We start from the raw sequence: 17,781 nt of genomic DNA on the forward strand, positions 1-17,781 counted from the left end.
TGGTTAACTGACATATGTTTAGAGAGAAGTTAAGTAAATTTCAATTGGGTATGTACAATCTAGGTGAATGAAAGGCCAACTAAATGTTTTACTACTTTTTTTTTGTCATAAATATTTTACTACTTTGATTCTACTTTTTATTTAAATTGTTACAGCTCAAGTTATTTTTATATAATATATTATTTTTATACCGATGTCTAATGTTTAATATTTATTAAATGAACGTTTGAACAACATTTAAAACTAATATACTTGACACCTTCATACAAAGCATATTGTGAACAGAATTAATCTATCTAATACATCAAAGATAAATCATCCAAAGTTAGCTAAGATAACAGATATATCTGGCTTACAATTCCATTATTATTTACTTAAATATCACATAGTCTTATAAATACATAACTTTGTAAAAATACTGTACACCGTTTTTCTGTTTAATATTCGTCTTATAAAAATGCCAGGATGAATATTTATTAGAGATAATTGTATTGCATGAAGTTGGCAAAAAAGAAATGTAGTTAGGAATTTTTTTTAAATAAATTTATTAATATTATAATTCTGTAATTTTATTTTGATGTTTTCTAATTAACTGAGTCAGCATCTGAGTGACATGTGTTGTTTGAAGTTCTGTGGAATTCAATTATAAGATTTGTCATTTTGCAATGATACATGCATGCACACCACGCACACACGCATATATATATGTCATATAATAAATCGAAGAAATATATCTTCTTTTGATAAAAAGATATGTTATATAAATAAAAACTTGAGTGTCAGCAATGTTATACAAAGTTACCCGTAGTTTCATGATGGAACCATGTCGAATATTTTTTAGAACTATTCAGACAATCTTCTCTATTTCTAATTTTGTTCGGTTTATATTTAAAAAAAATCTGTAAAGAAAATTGTTACTGCAAAAAAAAAAAAGAGACTAGGGATAAAAATTGGCGTTTCTTATTGCGTGACAACAAAATATATAATGTTTAGTCAAAAATCCAAATTATATAATTATATTACTTCAAAAAAAACCGTACTAGAGATAAAAAGACAACTGGTCGTTTCGTCTTGTCTGACAGGAATTTCTCTGTGGGCGGGACTATCCGTTGGGAGACTAGCCTCTTGTTTCTGATCACTGACGCAATCATGGAGCAATATTCAATCCTCAATAAACTGTTTTTAATATATGCATTTATACATATTCGAATATGCAACATTGGCCGGTATAAGTTATAAATACATGAAAAAGTTAGTTTGACAAAAAAATATTATTAGATTATCAGCATATCACAAACTTTTAACAGCTAAAACATTTCTATCACAAATAACAACTGAAAATCATATAAACTAGATTTTGATCTGAGTTTTGAAAACACATAATTATTTTTTGTTTGACGAAATTTTTGAATGAAAATTATAATTTCATATATTATTATATATTTTTGAAGTTATAAAATTTATTTTATTTGTTTTTAAATTGCGGTACACTATATAGTATTTTAATTAAATAATTGAAATTTAGTATGAGAAAAAATAAAACTATAGTATTAATTTTGTTATAACTGTCTATTTTAGTTTTCGATCTTAAACTTACGAATAAATGGTGAAAATTTATTTTGTTATGTATAATATACTTACCGTTTGTTCTTGTGAAAAATATTTATGATACATATTGCAAAGCTTTAGTTATATTTTTAGGTTCTAACCCATTTAATGACGTGATATTCGAAAAATTATAATATTTTATCTTTGCTAAATATATTCCAAAGTTAGTATATATTTTATTAATTTATATTTAAAATATTATGAAATGAAATGCGATATTATATTTTAAACCTTTTTCGTATCGGTACATTTTTATAATGATTTTATAAAAAAAAGTAATATTTTTGTTCAATCCATTTGTACTTGATCAATATTTTAAACATGTAATTATATGGCTTTGATAAATATGGTATCGTTGGGTGCAGCCTATTTTTTACTTTAATTTTATTTTGAAATTTTTTTATGTCTGAATTTACTGAAAATATTTACATACAATTTTATAAATCTTTCAAAAAAGTTGCACAATAACGTTCATCCCTTACATAAAAGAGTGCTTGTTCATCCAACATATACATTTTTGTTGACAATGGCACACTTGTAAATTTATGAATAAATTGTGAAAATTTATTTTGTTATGTATAATATATTAGTTATTTACCGTTTGTGCTTGTGAAAAATATTTGGAATATCTATTGCAAACCTTTATTTATATTTTTATGACGTGAGATTGAAAAATCAAACATAATAACATATAAAATCTACTTTGAAACACTAAAAAAAACAACTTTTAAATTATTTGTTTTCTAATAAAAATTCTAACTTCAATCAAATTTTATCAAAGCTGTAAAAAATGTCCAAAATCTAGTAAGCATTAAATTAAATGATAACACAATATGAGAGTTTAGTAGACTTTAACTTAGTTTGAGTTTTGGTTAGTTGTCATGCATTAAGAGCTTGACTGGTTTTCCCGCTACCACCCGCAAACGCAGCTTTTGCGGTTGGTAGTGGTTGACAGCGTTTCGAAACAATCATACAAACCGCTACAAATCGCTTCAAACCGCTCCGAACCTCTTAAAATCAAAAGCTGGTTCCAGCTAGCGTTTGCGGTTGCGGGCAGTTGCGGAAGGATAATTTTTTTTCTTTTTTTTTTAAAAACCATATAAATACAAAAATAAAAATATTCAATAAATTTTTTAAAATGAAATTATAAAAATACTAAAATATATCTATTATATTTTAATTAATATTATAAAATTTTAAAATAAAAATATTTTCTATAATTTTAAAAATTTAAAACTATAACTTTGAAAATATAATTTACATATTTATTATAATATTATGATTTTTGATATTTTTATAATTATATAAAATGTAAATATTGTTAATTTGTTATTTAACCGCTGTTGTATTTGGTAGATAACCAGTCATAAGTATCCCGCAAATGCACCAATTTCTAACCGCAGAACCAGTCGTACAAATCTTTTAAAACCGCTAGAAACCGCAACTATCCGCAACCGCAAACGTCCGCAGCCGCAACCGCAACCGCTGCGTTTGAACCAGTCAGACATTGACAGTTATTTTTTAAAAATATTTTAGTCGATAGACTTATTACGTACCATCTAAACCTAATTACGATGGTATTAGATACAATTCAATAAAACATGGTTATTTTTGTATTTGTAATGTCTATGGCTAATGGTCACTCCGTCTATGGATTCCATCATGTGCGCAACGGATTGTGTATTGTTTTCGAGAATTTCGAAAAGATGTCTATTGGCATACGGTCACTGCATGATTATTTTCCGTATCAATTCATTTTTTCCCTAAATAGATCACCGTATACCAAAAATCCAGATGTTATTCAAGATATAGTATTAGGTTTATTTACAAAACAAAAAGTAGTCAGAATTTGCCGAAAAAATTGGATCAAGCAATGCGGAAGAGAAATCAAATGAAATAGGGACAAAATACGATCACACCAAAGCATTGAGAATCCTACCGAAAGCACACAGCCTACACTCAAAAATAAATCATATTAGTGATTCAAAAGTACGTAAATAAGAGAAATGGCAAACACAGAGCCAGCGACGGTTACCAACAAGCAAATCATATTCTCAGGTTATGTGAGTGGATTCCCGAAGGAATCCGATCTAAAAGTCACCACAACCACCATTGATCTAAGGATTCCAGAGAGATCCACATCAGTTCTGGTGAAGAATCTTTACTTGTCTTGCGATCCTTACATGCGCATTAGCATGGGAAAGCCTGAGCCGTTGAGTTCTTCGCTCGTCCCACCGTTCAATACCGGCGAGGTACGAACGAGGATAACATATTTCAACGTTCTCTGAAATTGCATATCCTCATTGACATTTTGAATAAGATAATTGTACTATTATGTTTGTGTGTTAATGCATTGGTTAAATTATAATAGTTTTCAGTCGATGCTTGAAAATTTGTATTTCATGTAGACATTATTATATTCGTGTAATATATGTGTCTCTTATAAATATAATGTTCGATAATGTTGCTGCTCTTCTGAGAAGAAAAAACATCTTGAAGAATCCAACAAGAGGGTATAATTCGAATCGGATGTGTTCGACCATTTCAGTAGCATTAGACATATATATAATTTTTTTTAACAACATAGACAGATATATAATTTTATGATGCCTAATCATTCTCAACCAAATATGGTATTCCCGAAGAAATTATGTTTCTAGTAATTGATAATCTCTTTGAGTTATTTTATTTTATTTTCTTCTCGGTCGTTTAATGTTAATTTGAATTTGTTGCGTGTAGCCAATCATTGGCCTTGGAGTGTCTAAAGTGATAGATTCAGGACATCCAGATTACAAAAAAGGAGACTTACTCTGGGGAGTAGTTGGATGGGAGGAGTACAGTGTTATTACTCTATTTCCTTACTCACATTTTAAGATCCATCACACAGATGTTCCATTATCTTACTACACTGGGCTTCTTGGTATATATCTTATCTCACTCTTTATTTGATTGTGACAAATCATGGTAATGTGATTCTTGTTTTTTTTTTCATAGTGAAAAAGCATGGCTGGTATGAGATTCTTAATATGTTTCTTTATACACAAGTGTTTGGCAGGAAACATAGATCATTATGGCCTGGATATACAAAAGTCAGTGTAATAAAAAATAAGTGAAATTTTTACTAACAGTCACGTACAATTTCGGTTGGATAGCTGACAAACTTAGTAACATTTCTTCAAAACATAAGAGATGATTGTTTATGTTCTAATTGAGTTTCCCTATAGTTTACTTCCCTGAATGGTTATGGCGCTAGCTAGTGCTAATAGTGCATTTAATTTGAATTTAACTAAAACCTTTAACATTTCAAGCAAAATTAAGTCGTTATTTGTAAATGCAAACCAATACGTTTGTATGTGTTAAAAAAACAATATGTTTGTAATTGCTTTCATTTGATATTAACAGGTATCTCTGGAATAATTGCTTTTGATATTAACAGGCATGCCTGGTATGACTGCTTATGCTGGATTTTACGAAATTTGTTCACCTAAGGGAGGAGAGACAGTCTTCGTGTCAGCTGCATCCGGTGCAGTTGGTCAGCTTGTTGGACAATTTGCAAAGCTGATGGGTTGTTATGTGGTTGGAAGTGCCGGTAGTAAAGAAAAAGTACTTAAAGCTCACCATTACTTATAAAATAATACATTTATATCAAGAAAGTGACTTGCTCATAAACCCTAATCCTTATTTATGGAACTTTTCTAAGGTTGATCTTCTCAAGACAAAGTTTGGATTTGACGACGCTTTCAATTACAAGGAGGAGAATGACCTTAACATAGCCCTAAAGAGGTTAGAAATTACATATTTAGTTAATAGATAGACGACAATCATATACTACATCTTTGGCTTATTCTAAAATTAATAAATAACTTACTAGGTATTTCCCGGAAGGGATCGACATATATTTCGAAAACGTGGGAGGCAAAATGTTGGATGCAGTGCTGATAAACATGAAGTTGAATGGTCGTATCGCAGTTTGTGGAATGATCTCACAGTATAATTTAGTGGATCCAGAAGGTGTACACAATCTAACCACGATCCTTTACAAGAGGATAAAGGTTCAAGGCTTTGCTGTCTCTGATTTCTACGACAAATACTCAAAGTTTTTGGATTTTGTGCTTCCTTACATAAGACAAGGGAAGATAACGTATGTCGAAGACATAACTGAAGGACTCGAGAGTGGACCTTCTGCTTTGTTAGGACTCTTCCACGGTAAAAACGTTGGTAAACAACTCTTTGTGGTTGCTCGTGAGTGAGACCACTAGCGCCACTAGAGTTTAGTCCTTTGGTGACTTGTGACCATTTATTTTTAGTTATTTCTTTTGTACGGACTAACCAATTTGATAACCAGCAAAAACACTGCTCTTAGTCAAAAACAGTTTTTTTTTTCGAAACTTGAAATCTGGATTTTTTGTATTCTGCAATAAATTATAAATTGCATAGTCTGAATGTAGAAGCTTTTAAAACTTAATCATTAGGCTACAGTTTCCACGGTTAAACACAGTTACGCAACCAACTTTTCATTGGTGCTGTATAAGCTGCGGTCTTATAGTTTTGATAGTTGTTATAGAGGGAAAATTATTCATTTCCCGCGATTCAATAAAAATCATAATCCCTCCTCCATCTTCCTCGCGATTTCTTCTACCGTTGTGCGATCTCGAGTTTCATACTTTCAATGGCGAGCCCAAGCGCTGTATCTGAAGATAGAAAATCGGATGACATCGAAATCGTCTCCGTCGGAGCTCTCTACAGCGGCTCCTGGGATAAGAAGTACTGGAGTTCATCTAGGGTTGGTTCCTCTTCATCTCTCAATTTCTCAATTTCTGTGGTTATGTGTCGATTTCCTTAGAAAGCGGCAAGAAAACTGTAATCTGATTGACTTCGATTTTATCCATGTTCAGAATTTTCGATCGAGGTGATGTGCATGTGATTCGAACTCTAGTCTCTGATTTTGAACAAATTTTGATTTAAGGTTGAATTCGAGTGATACTGAGAATAGGATAGAGGCTAGATTCTTAAGCTGAGGATGTAGATTAAGCAAGCTTATCAGTTTTGAGTGTTATCGGTTCCTGAACAACACGTATTGATTTTGTGTAGATTTTTTGTTTAAGTAGCTTCTTTTTTTGTTTAGGGAAAAGATCGTTTCCCTTATCCTGTGGGCTATAAAGCTGTTCGAGCTTACAATGGGAGCACATATTATATGGAGATTGAAGAAGGTGCTAAAGGACCTTTATTTCTGGTGTGTTTCTGATTCCCTTAAATCTTATATAAGGTTGTGAATATGCTTATTTAGAAGGGAGCAGAGTCTTACCCTATTGATGCAGATTAGATATTTGGATGAATCATGGAGTGGTCAGACACCAGATATTGCATGGGGAAAGTTCCAGAAGACGGGCCTCTCCAACTTAAAAGTATGGCATGGGAAACGATTTACTTGTAAGATGAACGGCGTGGAGGTACATCTCTGTTTCTTTCTGTTACCACGTTAGACCATCTTGCCTGTTACGTTTATAGCTAAGTCTAGTCTGCAATAAAACAAGGGTCATGGCCTTTCCAAAAATGCCTAGATGTTGTTGAGATCATTTGGCGAAGCTTTTGAAAAACACAGTTACTATTTGTATGTTTGTGACTTTTACAGGAAAAATGCAAAATCTGGTTTTTCTTTAGGTTATGGAACATTATAGTATGAGTAGCGCTCTGATAAAGGGATTAAAGAAGATACAATTAACATGTGGGGATCTATAAGCTGTGATCATGCCTTTTATTCTTCCTTGTAATTTGATAATGAGGCCTCTACTGCATTTTACTGCTCCAAAACAACCTGTTGTTTGTCATTACAAGCATACTATATTATCCTTGCATTTCTAACTTCTTAGTTATGAGTTGATACATAGGAAAAGCCGTATTAATTAGGATATACCTGCCAGAAAACTCGAGCTTACTACTTCAGCTAAGAATTATTCAAATGTTTTGCTCCCAGGCCTTCATTTAGTGTTGTTCACTTGTAGTATCCCTTGGCTCCCAGGCCTTCATTGCTTGCTTTCTAAGATGGCTGTGATTTTTTCTTATGCTGCAGTTTTTTGGCTTTAAAAACCCGTTGGTTCAGAGATTGCTCCGGGAACTTGTGAACAACTCCCACGGGATGGTAGAATCTTACTCCAGCAATAGGGTTTCTCAAATCCAGGTCGATGATGAAAGGCTAGCCAAGCGTGAAAATCCAGATTTATTATGTTATCTGGACATGCCAGTGGCTAGAAAGAAAAGAAGTAGAAAAGCTGAAATAGGCCACCAGAATTCAGTAGTTAAAGAAGGCCATAAAAAAACAAGATTCCAAGACTCATGTTCTGGTAAAGAGATTTTAAATTCAGCAACAGCGTCAATCTGTTCAGCAAAGGAAGAAGTGGAGATCGTTGGCCTTCAAGGAGCACTACCAGAGCAGTTGCATTCTTGTCATGCTACTAACGAAAATTCATCTCCTCCAATAGAAAACCCTCCCGAAGTGAAAGTAGTCGTCCCTATCCAAGAAACAAACCAGCTTCCTAACAGCTGTACAACAAAGCCATTATCCAACATTTCTGAAGAGGTAATCCAATCAGGGTTATAGTCTATCAATAAAAACTTTTTAGTATACTTTTCTCAAATCCCTATTCTGATTATTTTGGCATAGTAGGCTTGTGAAGTTTTGATTCCGGGAAAGTGGTATTGACAAGAGGATCTTCAATTTTGCAGCTTCATGGATTGCAACCAAAGGAAAACAAACCCAACGATGATACTTTTCTAAACGGGAGCCAAGATATGACCAGTTCCAATCTTTGTGCACCCGATACCTTGGAGTTCGTGCAAGGTATATTAGCTTTTCATTCTTCTTGTGAACTTGTTTAATACGTACGGACGTTTTCTTGTAGCTAAGAATGTGACCATTATGGCTTCATCTTCTTAGATTCCTTTTCGTCCAATTCATGCAGATAACCCCATAAGTTCTGCTCTAGCAACCGATGATAATACAAGTTGCGAGCAGAAAGAAGAATTGACCCTTGCTGACATAGTAGTTAATGAAGGGCATTCAGCTGGACCATATACAGAAGATTTAGCTGATCAGGAAATTGCCAAATCAATGATCTCATTTCTACTTCCTCGAGCAATTCCACTGCTTAAGAAGGCCTCAGTCAAGAAGCCCCCAAAAACTGATGTGTCAGAAACAATGTCTGCTAGATTAAATCATTCAGACAACTCCAAAACGAGCCAACTTGATGATGCGTCAGGAAGTGGTATACTTAACCCCTACAAAATGCCTAATTATAGTCTGTTTCCGATTGATATTTGCAATACTTTTTCACACCGTCATTCCTGAAGTATTCCCTTTTCCCATTGTCCATAATTCGTCTTCAAAAATTGCAGTTGTCTCCCTGTCGATAAGAACATGCACTGGAGATGATGAGAACAGGCAAGTCGTTGCTCTAGATTCTGTTCAGGATTGTACAAGTGATGTGCCCGTTGCTCCTGACAGTTTTGATGAGTCTCACTTGGATGTTCCTGGGAGTGGGCATATCATATCATCTTCCAAGGAAGCCTCTCCAGCAGATCTTTCCAAAAATCCCTTAGACGAGGAAGATGTTGTAATAGTAACCCCAAGTCCATTGGTTTCTGCTTTGGATACAGTTGAGATCATAAAGCCGTCTTCACATGATGTGCCTTTTGCTCCTGACAGTTTTGATGAGTCTCACTTGGATGGTCTTGGGAGTGGTCATATCATCTCATCTTCCAAGGAAGCCTATCCAGCAGATCTTCCCAAGCAGCACATAGACGAGGAACAGGTTGTAATAGAAAATGCAAGTCTATCAGTTCCTGCTTTAAATACAGTTGAGATCATAAAGTCGTCGTCACATGATGTTAGTACTATTTTGGAAGAAAATAATCTAGGCGGATGTGTCAAGAAGTCTATGTTAATACCACAATGCACCAGTCCGATTAACAAGATTATTACCAAAGAATCTGAGGAACTCTGTGCAGGAGACTTAGTGCAAACAGAGCACCACTCTGAAAACAAGGAAGCAAAGAGTACATCTTGTTCTACTGAAGGTAGTAAGTTAAATCTATCAATATCACGCTTACACAAAGCTTTTCATGACTGTATCTGTCCACTGTGTAATATAAGGATGTGCTTAATTGTCTGCAGGTAATGGTCTTGTTGTTGGCACAACCCCTACTGTAGCTAGTTCTGTTAGAAAAGAAACACATAAGGTGTATAGCAGGAAAAGAGTCTCGACCAATCAACTGCGAGGAAACAAGAACTCATCCTCAGAAAGTAAAAACAGTTGCAGAAATACTGGAGATGGTGATTCAATAAGCAAGATGTCTCCTAATAAAACCCAACGTATCTTGGAGCCTCAGTCGACCTGGTCTACCAACTCTGTATCAGATAGAATAAATCCACAAGGGGATGGAAGCAGTCATGTAACCGAACATTACCAGGGTCCTGAGCTAATGAAGGTGAATAACAATCAATTCACCAATGTATTTTGCAATGAGGCGTGTGTGATACCACAAGATATAAGGCCAGCTCAAGGCTTTGAAAATGCAAGTACATCCCCACCATCATTTCCAGCGTCAAAAGTTGAAAATGTTCAAGGCCATATTGATGAGGCACTGGGCATCCAAGTCTCTGAACCACCTTCTACAAAGTCTCAATATAAGGAACATACCAGCGAGAAAAGCATCTCCAGTGTGCCGGAAATTTCAGCTAGTTCGAGTTTAAAGCTCAACAGAGATATAAAGATCAACAATGAGATGGAAAAAACTGTTGAGCTGCTTGGCTGCTACTTTCATCCCATGCCTATTTCATCAGTTTCACTTCAGTCTGTTGGTAATGAAATCTATATTTGTGTGTTGAGCTTTGCTACAGAAGATAGAGTTAGAACCCTATTTATGTACAAGATATCAGCTAAAGCACCAACCAAAGGATTCCCATGTGTCGTTGGTCACACACCTGTCATACTCCCCATTATGGATGACAAATCTGGTGCAAATGTAAACTCTGTAAGTTTTCTCCTAGCTTCTTTTGTTAAGCTGCATGATTATTACCATATCTTGTTTCTCCTATCTAAGTATCTGATAGTTGTTACTTGTGCTCAGAGAGCGCTCGAAAGGTCTTATTTCCACGTCACTCCGGATGGGGAGCATCTTATTTTTACTGGCAATATCAAAACACCTTATTGCAGGTTCGGACATCTCTTTACTGCTTTACATATGGTACATGGATACAAAATAACTATATCAGCTAACGGATTATACTCTCTTGTTTTTGCAGGAAGAGGGAAATTGATTGCTCGTGTTTGACTTGTACATCAGCATCCTTTGAAGAGAACGTAGTGAGAATTGTCGAGGTGAAAACTGGTTACGTTTCTCTAGTGACAAAACTTCAAGCAGTTGACAGTGTGCAGTGCCTGGTGGTGTGCGATCCTGACTATCTCGTTGCAGTTGTTAAAGGTGGAAACCTAATTGTCTGGGCCATGAACTCCAACTGGAGGTGATCTCATCAGAGTTCATTGCTCTTCTCTTAAAATTGTTGCCATATCCTTCTTGTGTTTGGAGCTGCAGGCTGCATCATTATTTAACTATCTGTGAATGTTCATTTCTCCTAAATATGCAGAGGTCCTACTGAAGAATTCATTATCCCCGCAAATCCTTGTACATCTTCATGCATAGTGGAACTGAAGAAGATCCCAAAATGTCCTCATCTCATTATTGGACACAGTGGTATTGGGGAGTTTACAGTTTGGTAATTTGCTCTCTTATTCTCTCTCTGTGAAGTTTTTTTCTCAGCCCATCTCTTTGCTAAATTTCTGAAAATTATTTCTGCTAGGGAGCGATGACCAATTGACCATCAGCCAATGTTACTTTTCCTTTTTATTCCTTTCTCCATGGTTGCAGCCTGCTAACTTTGTTTATTCTCGACTTAGGGATATTTCAACGCGAAGCCTAGTATCAAGATTTGTATCTCCCAGCAATATGATCTTTGAGTTCATCCCAACCAGTTTGTTTGCGTGGCACCCTCTACATGGCCATTCTACAATGGAGGATCATATCGACATGATTTTAGCTGCAACAAAACTGTGGTTCTCAAAAGGGATCAACAACAAAACATTGGTTCCAGCTGAAGTCAAAGACACTGCCATCTGGCTTTTAGTCTCTACCGATCCTGACCCAGACGTTAAATGTGAGACTGTAGAAAGACCAGGAAGATGTTGGAGACTGGCTCTGCTTGTGAGAAATCAAGTAATATTGGGAAGTCAATTTGATCCGAGGTATATCATCACACAGCACTTTCTTTACCTGAATGTTTTCTTGCTTAGGTTTCTTCATGCTAGCATTTTTGAAATCGATATTCAATTGGCTAATGGATCTGTGGTACACAGGGCTGATGTAGCGGGCACAGTATCTGGTCATGGAGTAACAGGCACACTTGATGGAGTTGTGTATTTGTGGGACATGTCGACAGGCTTAAAACTCGGCTCCCTCCATGATTTCAAAGGTAAACATTGATTTAAAGCAGACATTAAAATAACGAAGCCCGTTTCTCAAAAGCTTCTTTTTTTTTTTTCTTGGCTATCAATCAGGACAAGGGGTTGCATGCATAAGCTCAGATGATAGGGGGAATATATGTGTAGCAAGTGAGGATGGTCAGCTTCTGGTTTATTGCCATCCCACCAAGGAAACTCAAAGTCAAGGAGTGTAGTAGACTTGGAAAAAGAGGTTTTGGCTTCGATTGGCCACTATACAAGCTGGGGAACTGTTATCTAGTTTTTTTAGGAGGATAAATGGTTAAACGCTTATCCCCTATATATTAATTGAGGATCATTTAAAAAGATGTAACCTTAATTTTGTACTAATTACATTTTAGACTTGCTGAGGTGGCGTTTAAGTAGAACCTAATTTTGCTGATGTGTCATGATTAGAATCGATTGAAAAATTAGTTAGTCCAATTTCAATTTGCTAGGGAACGTCATATTAACTAGGAAGACTTTGTTATACGATTAACACCTTATAAACGAAGTTTTAAAAGAATATTAACAAAGAGACGCATTAGGTTTCTAAGAGGGAGTTGCGGCGGCAAAGAATGAGTGGAGTGAATTAAGGAGGCGATGTGGTCAGCAGAGAGAAAGACAGTTGAGGAAAGAGAGGGAGACGAGAGATGTGGAGAGAGTTCTGAATGTTGTGAAGGAGATGGAGGTTACGAGGCGGAACTGGGAGCTGGCATCACAGGTTATGACGGTGGTAGGGGTTTGGAGGAGGGACGGTGGTCGCAGGGGACGGTGGGGATGTTGAGAGATTCGAGGGCTTTGACATGTTGTGGCCTGTGGGTCTAATGGAGGTGCGAGGAGTGGGAGAGGTGCGTGTAAAGGGAGAGATGGTTGGAGAAGGAGTTGGGGACAGGGAAGGAGCGTTTATATAATTGATGCTCGACGTTGCAAGTTTGATCTTTGTTTGTGGGATTGCTAATTACTTGGTAAATATATTTTTTTCGAGCTAAGAATCAAGATCTTCCATGTTTTTCGATATATGTTCAAACTGTTGAAACGATTTGGGAAAAGTATTAACTTGCTTATAAATATTTATCTGTATTTTGATTGTTTGTAGAATGCACCATATTTGTGTAAAAAAGACGGGATTGTGCTGAACTGTCCTCATCTATGTGTATGAACGTTGGTATGTGTTTTTTCAAAGGCATAAGCTTTGAATCCATTAGACACAGATGCATTTTTTTGTGTTTGTAGGTAAAAGAGTCACATTCTCTATAAAAAAATATGGACTTGGTAGCAGCAGTAACTATGAACTTTGAAAACTAATTCTATCAAGCTCATAATACTTCAGCACTTAGAAGCAGCAGTAACTCAGGAGGTGTATCTTTGTCTTGTGACTACACTCATCAGCGATGTTTTGGATCTATTGCTTTTGGAAAAATGAACCATTCAGTCTCCAAGATATTTTTGAAGAGGCAACTAATTATGTCCTCAGATTAACCAGTGAAGTCCATTACTTACACAGAATAACTAGGTGAGCTTTGAATATGATCACATCGGTGAAGAAACTATCGATGAATCTGATCCTATCTGCACCGGTTAATGGACATAATTAAAATATCTGCACCGGTTAGTGGACATAATTAAAATTTTAAATCTAAAAGTGTGTGATGTTAAAAAGGATCTAAAATATGTGATTTTTCATATAAAGTTACAACATTTAATGTTAATTCTTGCTATGTGGGAGTTTCTAAACGTGAGAAAGTAAATTTATATAATGGAACTTTTTAAAAAAAATTCAGAATGCACATTTATCCCACGTAGTGTTGACATAAATGTAATTTTGTCTTGGTCGTATATCTTATTCACTAAATATTGCATATGTGCATGTTCTACGGTAAATATACTTTCTTTAATAAATAGTTGAATCTTAAGAAAAAAAATGACATTATATACTGTCTGAATCCTATATAAAAAGGGTGTGTGAGAAAGCCATCTCTCTCTGTCATACTGCATTAATTTGTATTCTAACTAATGGAAACTAACCAACGACAGCGTACATGGCTCCCTATGTACAAGTTCATCTGTCTATATAAATACCTAACGTGATTAGCATTCTTAAGCATGAGCACATTTATCTAGAACCAAAAATTGAATAAGAAAACGAGGTTTGGTTTGCGTTGGATCCTATCAATTATAAAAAGAGTGATTATATATCTTTAGAAACGAAAAATCGAATCGAAACCGAACCAAAAAAATGGGTATCCGAATTTCTATAATATAGTTTATATTTTTATAAATATTAACTCTATGTAGTTTTAAGATAATCAAATAATTTTAAAATGTTATTTATAAGTCGAAATACCTAAAAAATAAATTACTAGAGTACTTTTTATCTAAAATATTTAAATTATCTAAATTAATTTGAAAACAAAAAAAAAATCCCAACTTTGTTACTCGGACCGAACCGAAAAGGATTCCAAAATTACTTCAAATATAAGCTGGTCTCAAATTTGTTACTCAAACCGAACCAAAACACCAAATAACCAAACCAAATTTTCTAAATGCCTGAACGGATACTAAACTAAACCAAAAACCCAAATAACTAAAATGAAACTGAACCAAAATTTCATCAAAGATCCAAAACGCTTTACAAAAATGAGGTAGTCCATTAGAAAACAAATTATATAATCAACAAAAAGGTAAAAAAATATTGTATATGGTCAAAAATATTATTTCGATTAAATATATAAATTTTATATAAACTCATCCTGCGCAAGGCGCAGGTCTTATCCTAGTGTATATATATTCGGAAATTTATATGAAAATTTGGGAAACTGACATTATAAAATAGTACAATTACTGTGTTAACTTGATAAAACAGTAGTAGAATGAAAGAATATGAAATTTAATAAATATATTAATTGAAGGTTAATTTCCTGGTTATGAGTGCAGTTCACGTCAACGAAAAAAAAAGAACAGAAATTAAAGAATAAAACAGATAAGAAATTAGGCAGAAAACGACGTCGTTATTGGTAGGGTTCGGTTCTTATCTTCTTCCCCTTTCACCTAACCCAAAACCTAAAACCCCAGAAAAAAAGGTAGCAGGACAATAAAAAAAATGCCGACGCTCACAAAGATATACTCCATGGAAGAAGTAGCAGCTCACAACAAGCAAGATGACTGCTGGATTGTTATCGACGGCAAGGTTCGCCCTATCTCTCTCTCTTTCTTTCTAATTTCACGAATTATTTTCAATCAAAATGGATTTTCCACTTTCGTAAACTTACGCTGTATCTAACGACGACTATAGAATTTAATGAAGCAACTGATTTATGTTTTAAGTAAAGATTATAACAAGACTCTGAATCTTCTTTGCGTTGACTCTGAAACTATTATCTGATCTGATTCTCTTTGGCCTTAAAGGTATATGACGTAACCCCTTATATGGATGAGCACCCTGGAGGAGATGATGTGCTTCTTGCTGTCACCGGTACCTTCTTCTACTACTCGATGATTGCTATTATGTTTAATGATTTGTCTCTAATCCAAGTAAGTGTTTTGCTACTGAAGGCAAAGATGCAACGGATGAATTCGAAGACGCGGGGCACAGCAAAACAGCTAGGGAACTCATGGAAGAGTATTTCATTGGCGAGCTTGACGAAGCTTCTTTACCTGAGATACCAGAGCTTAAGATCTACAAGAAGGAGGACCCAAAAGACTCTGTTCAGAAGCTTGTCGACTTGACAAAGCAGTACTGGCTTGTTCCTGTCTCAGTTATCACCATCTCTGTTGCGGTGAGTGTCTTGTTCTCTCGCAAGAAGTAGTAGTCTCTCTGGAAGATGATCTTGAGTGTTATTGAATTACTGGGGGAATCAACTATCCACGAGAACTCCCCCCCTATAGATTTTGAAAGGAAAGAATAATATTATTTTTGAATTTTCGTCACTGAATGCTTTTACATTTTGAGTTGGGATCATGTTTTAATGAAATGAAATTTAATGATATGATTAATGGATGCTTTGGTTTTGCTTCTTCTTATAAAAAGTACTAGATTTTGACCCGCGCAGGCGCGCGGGTGTATATTTTGAAAAATATGTTGATATTTGTTTTTCATGTAATTATTAGGATTTGGAAAAATGAATCCGAGGAACATAACCGATACCGATCCAAAGATATAGTACCAAACCCAAACATAAATTGATTAAATATTCTAATTATTCAAAATTTTGTTATTTAGAGAACCGAATCTGATCCGAACCGAAGTATTTGGGTATCCGAATTTATCTAAAAATAGATTTATATACTTACATATATTAATTATTTTTAGATTTAACGTATATAAAACATCAAAAATGATACTTTTAAATTGGTTTAAATACTTGAAAATATATATAGATAGTCAAAAGTAAATATCTGAAATAGTTAAAGTATACTCAAATCACCAAAAATACTTAAAATAATTATTGATTTCGTATCCAAAATTTTAAATCAAGCCAATTGATATGTTAAGCTTAAGTATTATGACATATGTTATTCAAATTTATACGTAATATATTATTTTATTTATACATTTTGAGAAATTTAAAATATATAATGATTTAAGACTTTAAAAATAATTTAAATTAGTTATCCAAACCCAAACCAAACCCGTAAAGATCCAAATCGAACTCAAACCAAAATTTAGAAACATTCTAATAAGGCTGAAATCTTTGACCCCGAAAACCCAAAATACAAACCGATCAGAACTAAACCCGTATGGGTATCCAAAAGCCCATCCCTAGTCATTATTATATATCGTATTTTATCATCATATAATTAATCGTATTTTATATGTACCATCATATAAGTAATCATATAATTAATAGTATTTTATACATACCATCATATAAATAATTACATATATTATATTTTTAAAACTTAATATGAAATATGAAAACCATAATTTGAGTTGGTATTTCAAATTGGGCTTTGTATTATATTTTTCTTATATATATTGACAATATTTTTTTATAATGGTTATTGAAAAATAGTTTAGTAAAAATCCATTTTTGAATATATGTATATTTTTGAATCAATTTTTGATATAAATCAAATTTGAATTATTATTTTGATTTGAAATATGTATATAAAGTTTAAATTTTGTTTTATGGTTAGTTTAGAAAAAAAATTTTTAGGGAATTAGATTGACCCATTTTGGTATATTTTAAAAGTGGCCTAGATAACTTTCAATTTTTTAAAAAAATATAAGCCCATTACTTTTTTTTCTTAATACTACTATCCTTGTTTTCAAACAAAAATATTTTTTTTTTAAAGATTGCAATCCATGTTTCCAAACACTCCAAATTTTTAAAAGTCCTATTCAAGTCTCCAAACACTCCAATTTTGTACTTGAGTTTTAATAAGATAGATGCCTTGTACTTAGCATTGCACCAAAAAGCCTTGCCAAGTCTTTCATTATTTATAGCATTGTGAGACCACATGTATCTCCTAAAATGTCTTTCTTCCTTGATGGTTCCCATTAGTATATGCTAGTGAGATTCTTGATAGAGAGCTATGAGAATATCTATAAACTATGATATGTTTTCATTGAAGCCCCAGTTCCTGAGAGTAGGGTTGAGAAAGCCACATCTTTGCAAATTCTCTTTCCTCTGCATTG

General features: G+C 34.1%; 3 protein-coding genes across 5 annotated transcripts; all 3 read left to right on the top strand.

Moving 5' to 3' along the window:
• The first annotated feature begins 2,686 nt into the window (after positions 1-2,686).
• On the top strand, positions 2,687-5,719 carry LOC103840607 (NADP-dependent alkenal double bond reductase P2). The gene is made up of 4 exons (XM_033281412.1): positions 2,687-3,860; positions 4,348-4,528; positions 5,045-5,211; positions 5,309-5,719. Exons 1-4 carry the CDS (start codon positions 3,615-3,617, stop codon positions 5,420-5,422), a joined length of 708 nt encoding a protein of 235 aa, XP_033137303.1. The 5' UTR covers positions 2,687-3,614; the 3' UTR covers positions 5,423-5,719.
• A 379-nt stretch (positions 5,720-6,098) lies between these two features.
• LOC103840608 lies at positions 6,099-15,040 on the top strand. 3 transcript variants are annotated; one of them, XR_004452008.1, is made up of 15 exons: positions 6,099-6,391; positions 6,734-6,841; positions 6,927-7,058; positions 7,679-8,185; positions 8,332-8,446; positions 8,568-8,870; positions 9,001-9,681; positions 9,779-10,638; positions 10,735-10,820; positions 10,910-11,128; positions 11,252-11,380; positions 11,562-11,906; positions 12,018-12,133; positions 12,219-12,434; positions 14,921-15,040. XR_004452008.1 is itself a non-coding variant. In XM_009117106.3 (14 exons), the coding sequence occupies exons 1-14, from the start codon at positions 6,278-6,280 to the stop codon at positions 12,335-12,337; spliced, it is 3,834 nt and encodes a 1,277-aa protein (XP_009115354.2). In that variant the 5' UTR covers positions 6,099-6,277; the 3' UTR covers positions 12,338-14,751. The 3 variants fall into 3 exon arrangements, 1 of the variants encoding a protein (XP_009115354.2); XR_004452007.1 differs by lacking the exon at positions 14,921-15,040 and adding an exon at positions 13,240-14,813 and having other exon boundaries at positions 12,219-13,108; XM_009117106.3 differs by lacking the exon at positions 14,921-15,040 and having other exon boundaries at positions 12,219-14,751.
• On the top strand, positions 8,117-16,156 carry LOC103840610 (cytochrome b5). Its single transcript, XM_009117108.3, has 4 exons — positions 8,117-8,153; positions 15,226-15,330; positions 15,549-15,615; positions 15,696-16,156. Exons 2-4 carry the CDS (start codon positions 15,244-15,246, stop codon positions 15,947-15,949), a joined length of 408 nt encoding a protein of 135 aa, XP_009115356.1. The 5' UTR covers positions 8,117-8,153; positions 15,226-15,243; the 3' UTR covers positions 15,950-16,156.
• The last annotated feature ends 1,625 nt before the right edge of the window (positions 16,157-17,781 follow it).

The sequence above is a fragment of the Brassica rapa genome, chromosome A09, assembly GCF_000309985.2.
Source record: "Brassica rapa cultivar Chiifu-401-42 chromosome A09, CAAS_Brap_v3.01, whole genome shotgun sequence".
NCBI classification, from domain to species: domain Eukaryota; kingdom Viridiplantae; phylum Streptophyta; class Magnoliopsida; order Brassicales; family Brassicaceae; genus Brassica; species Brassica rapa.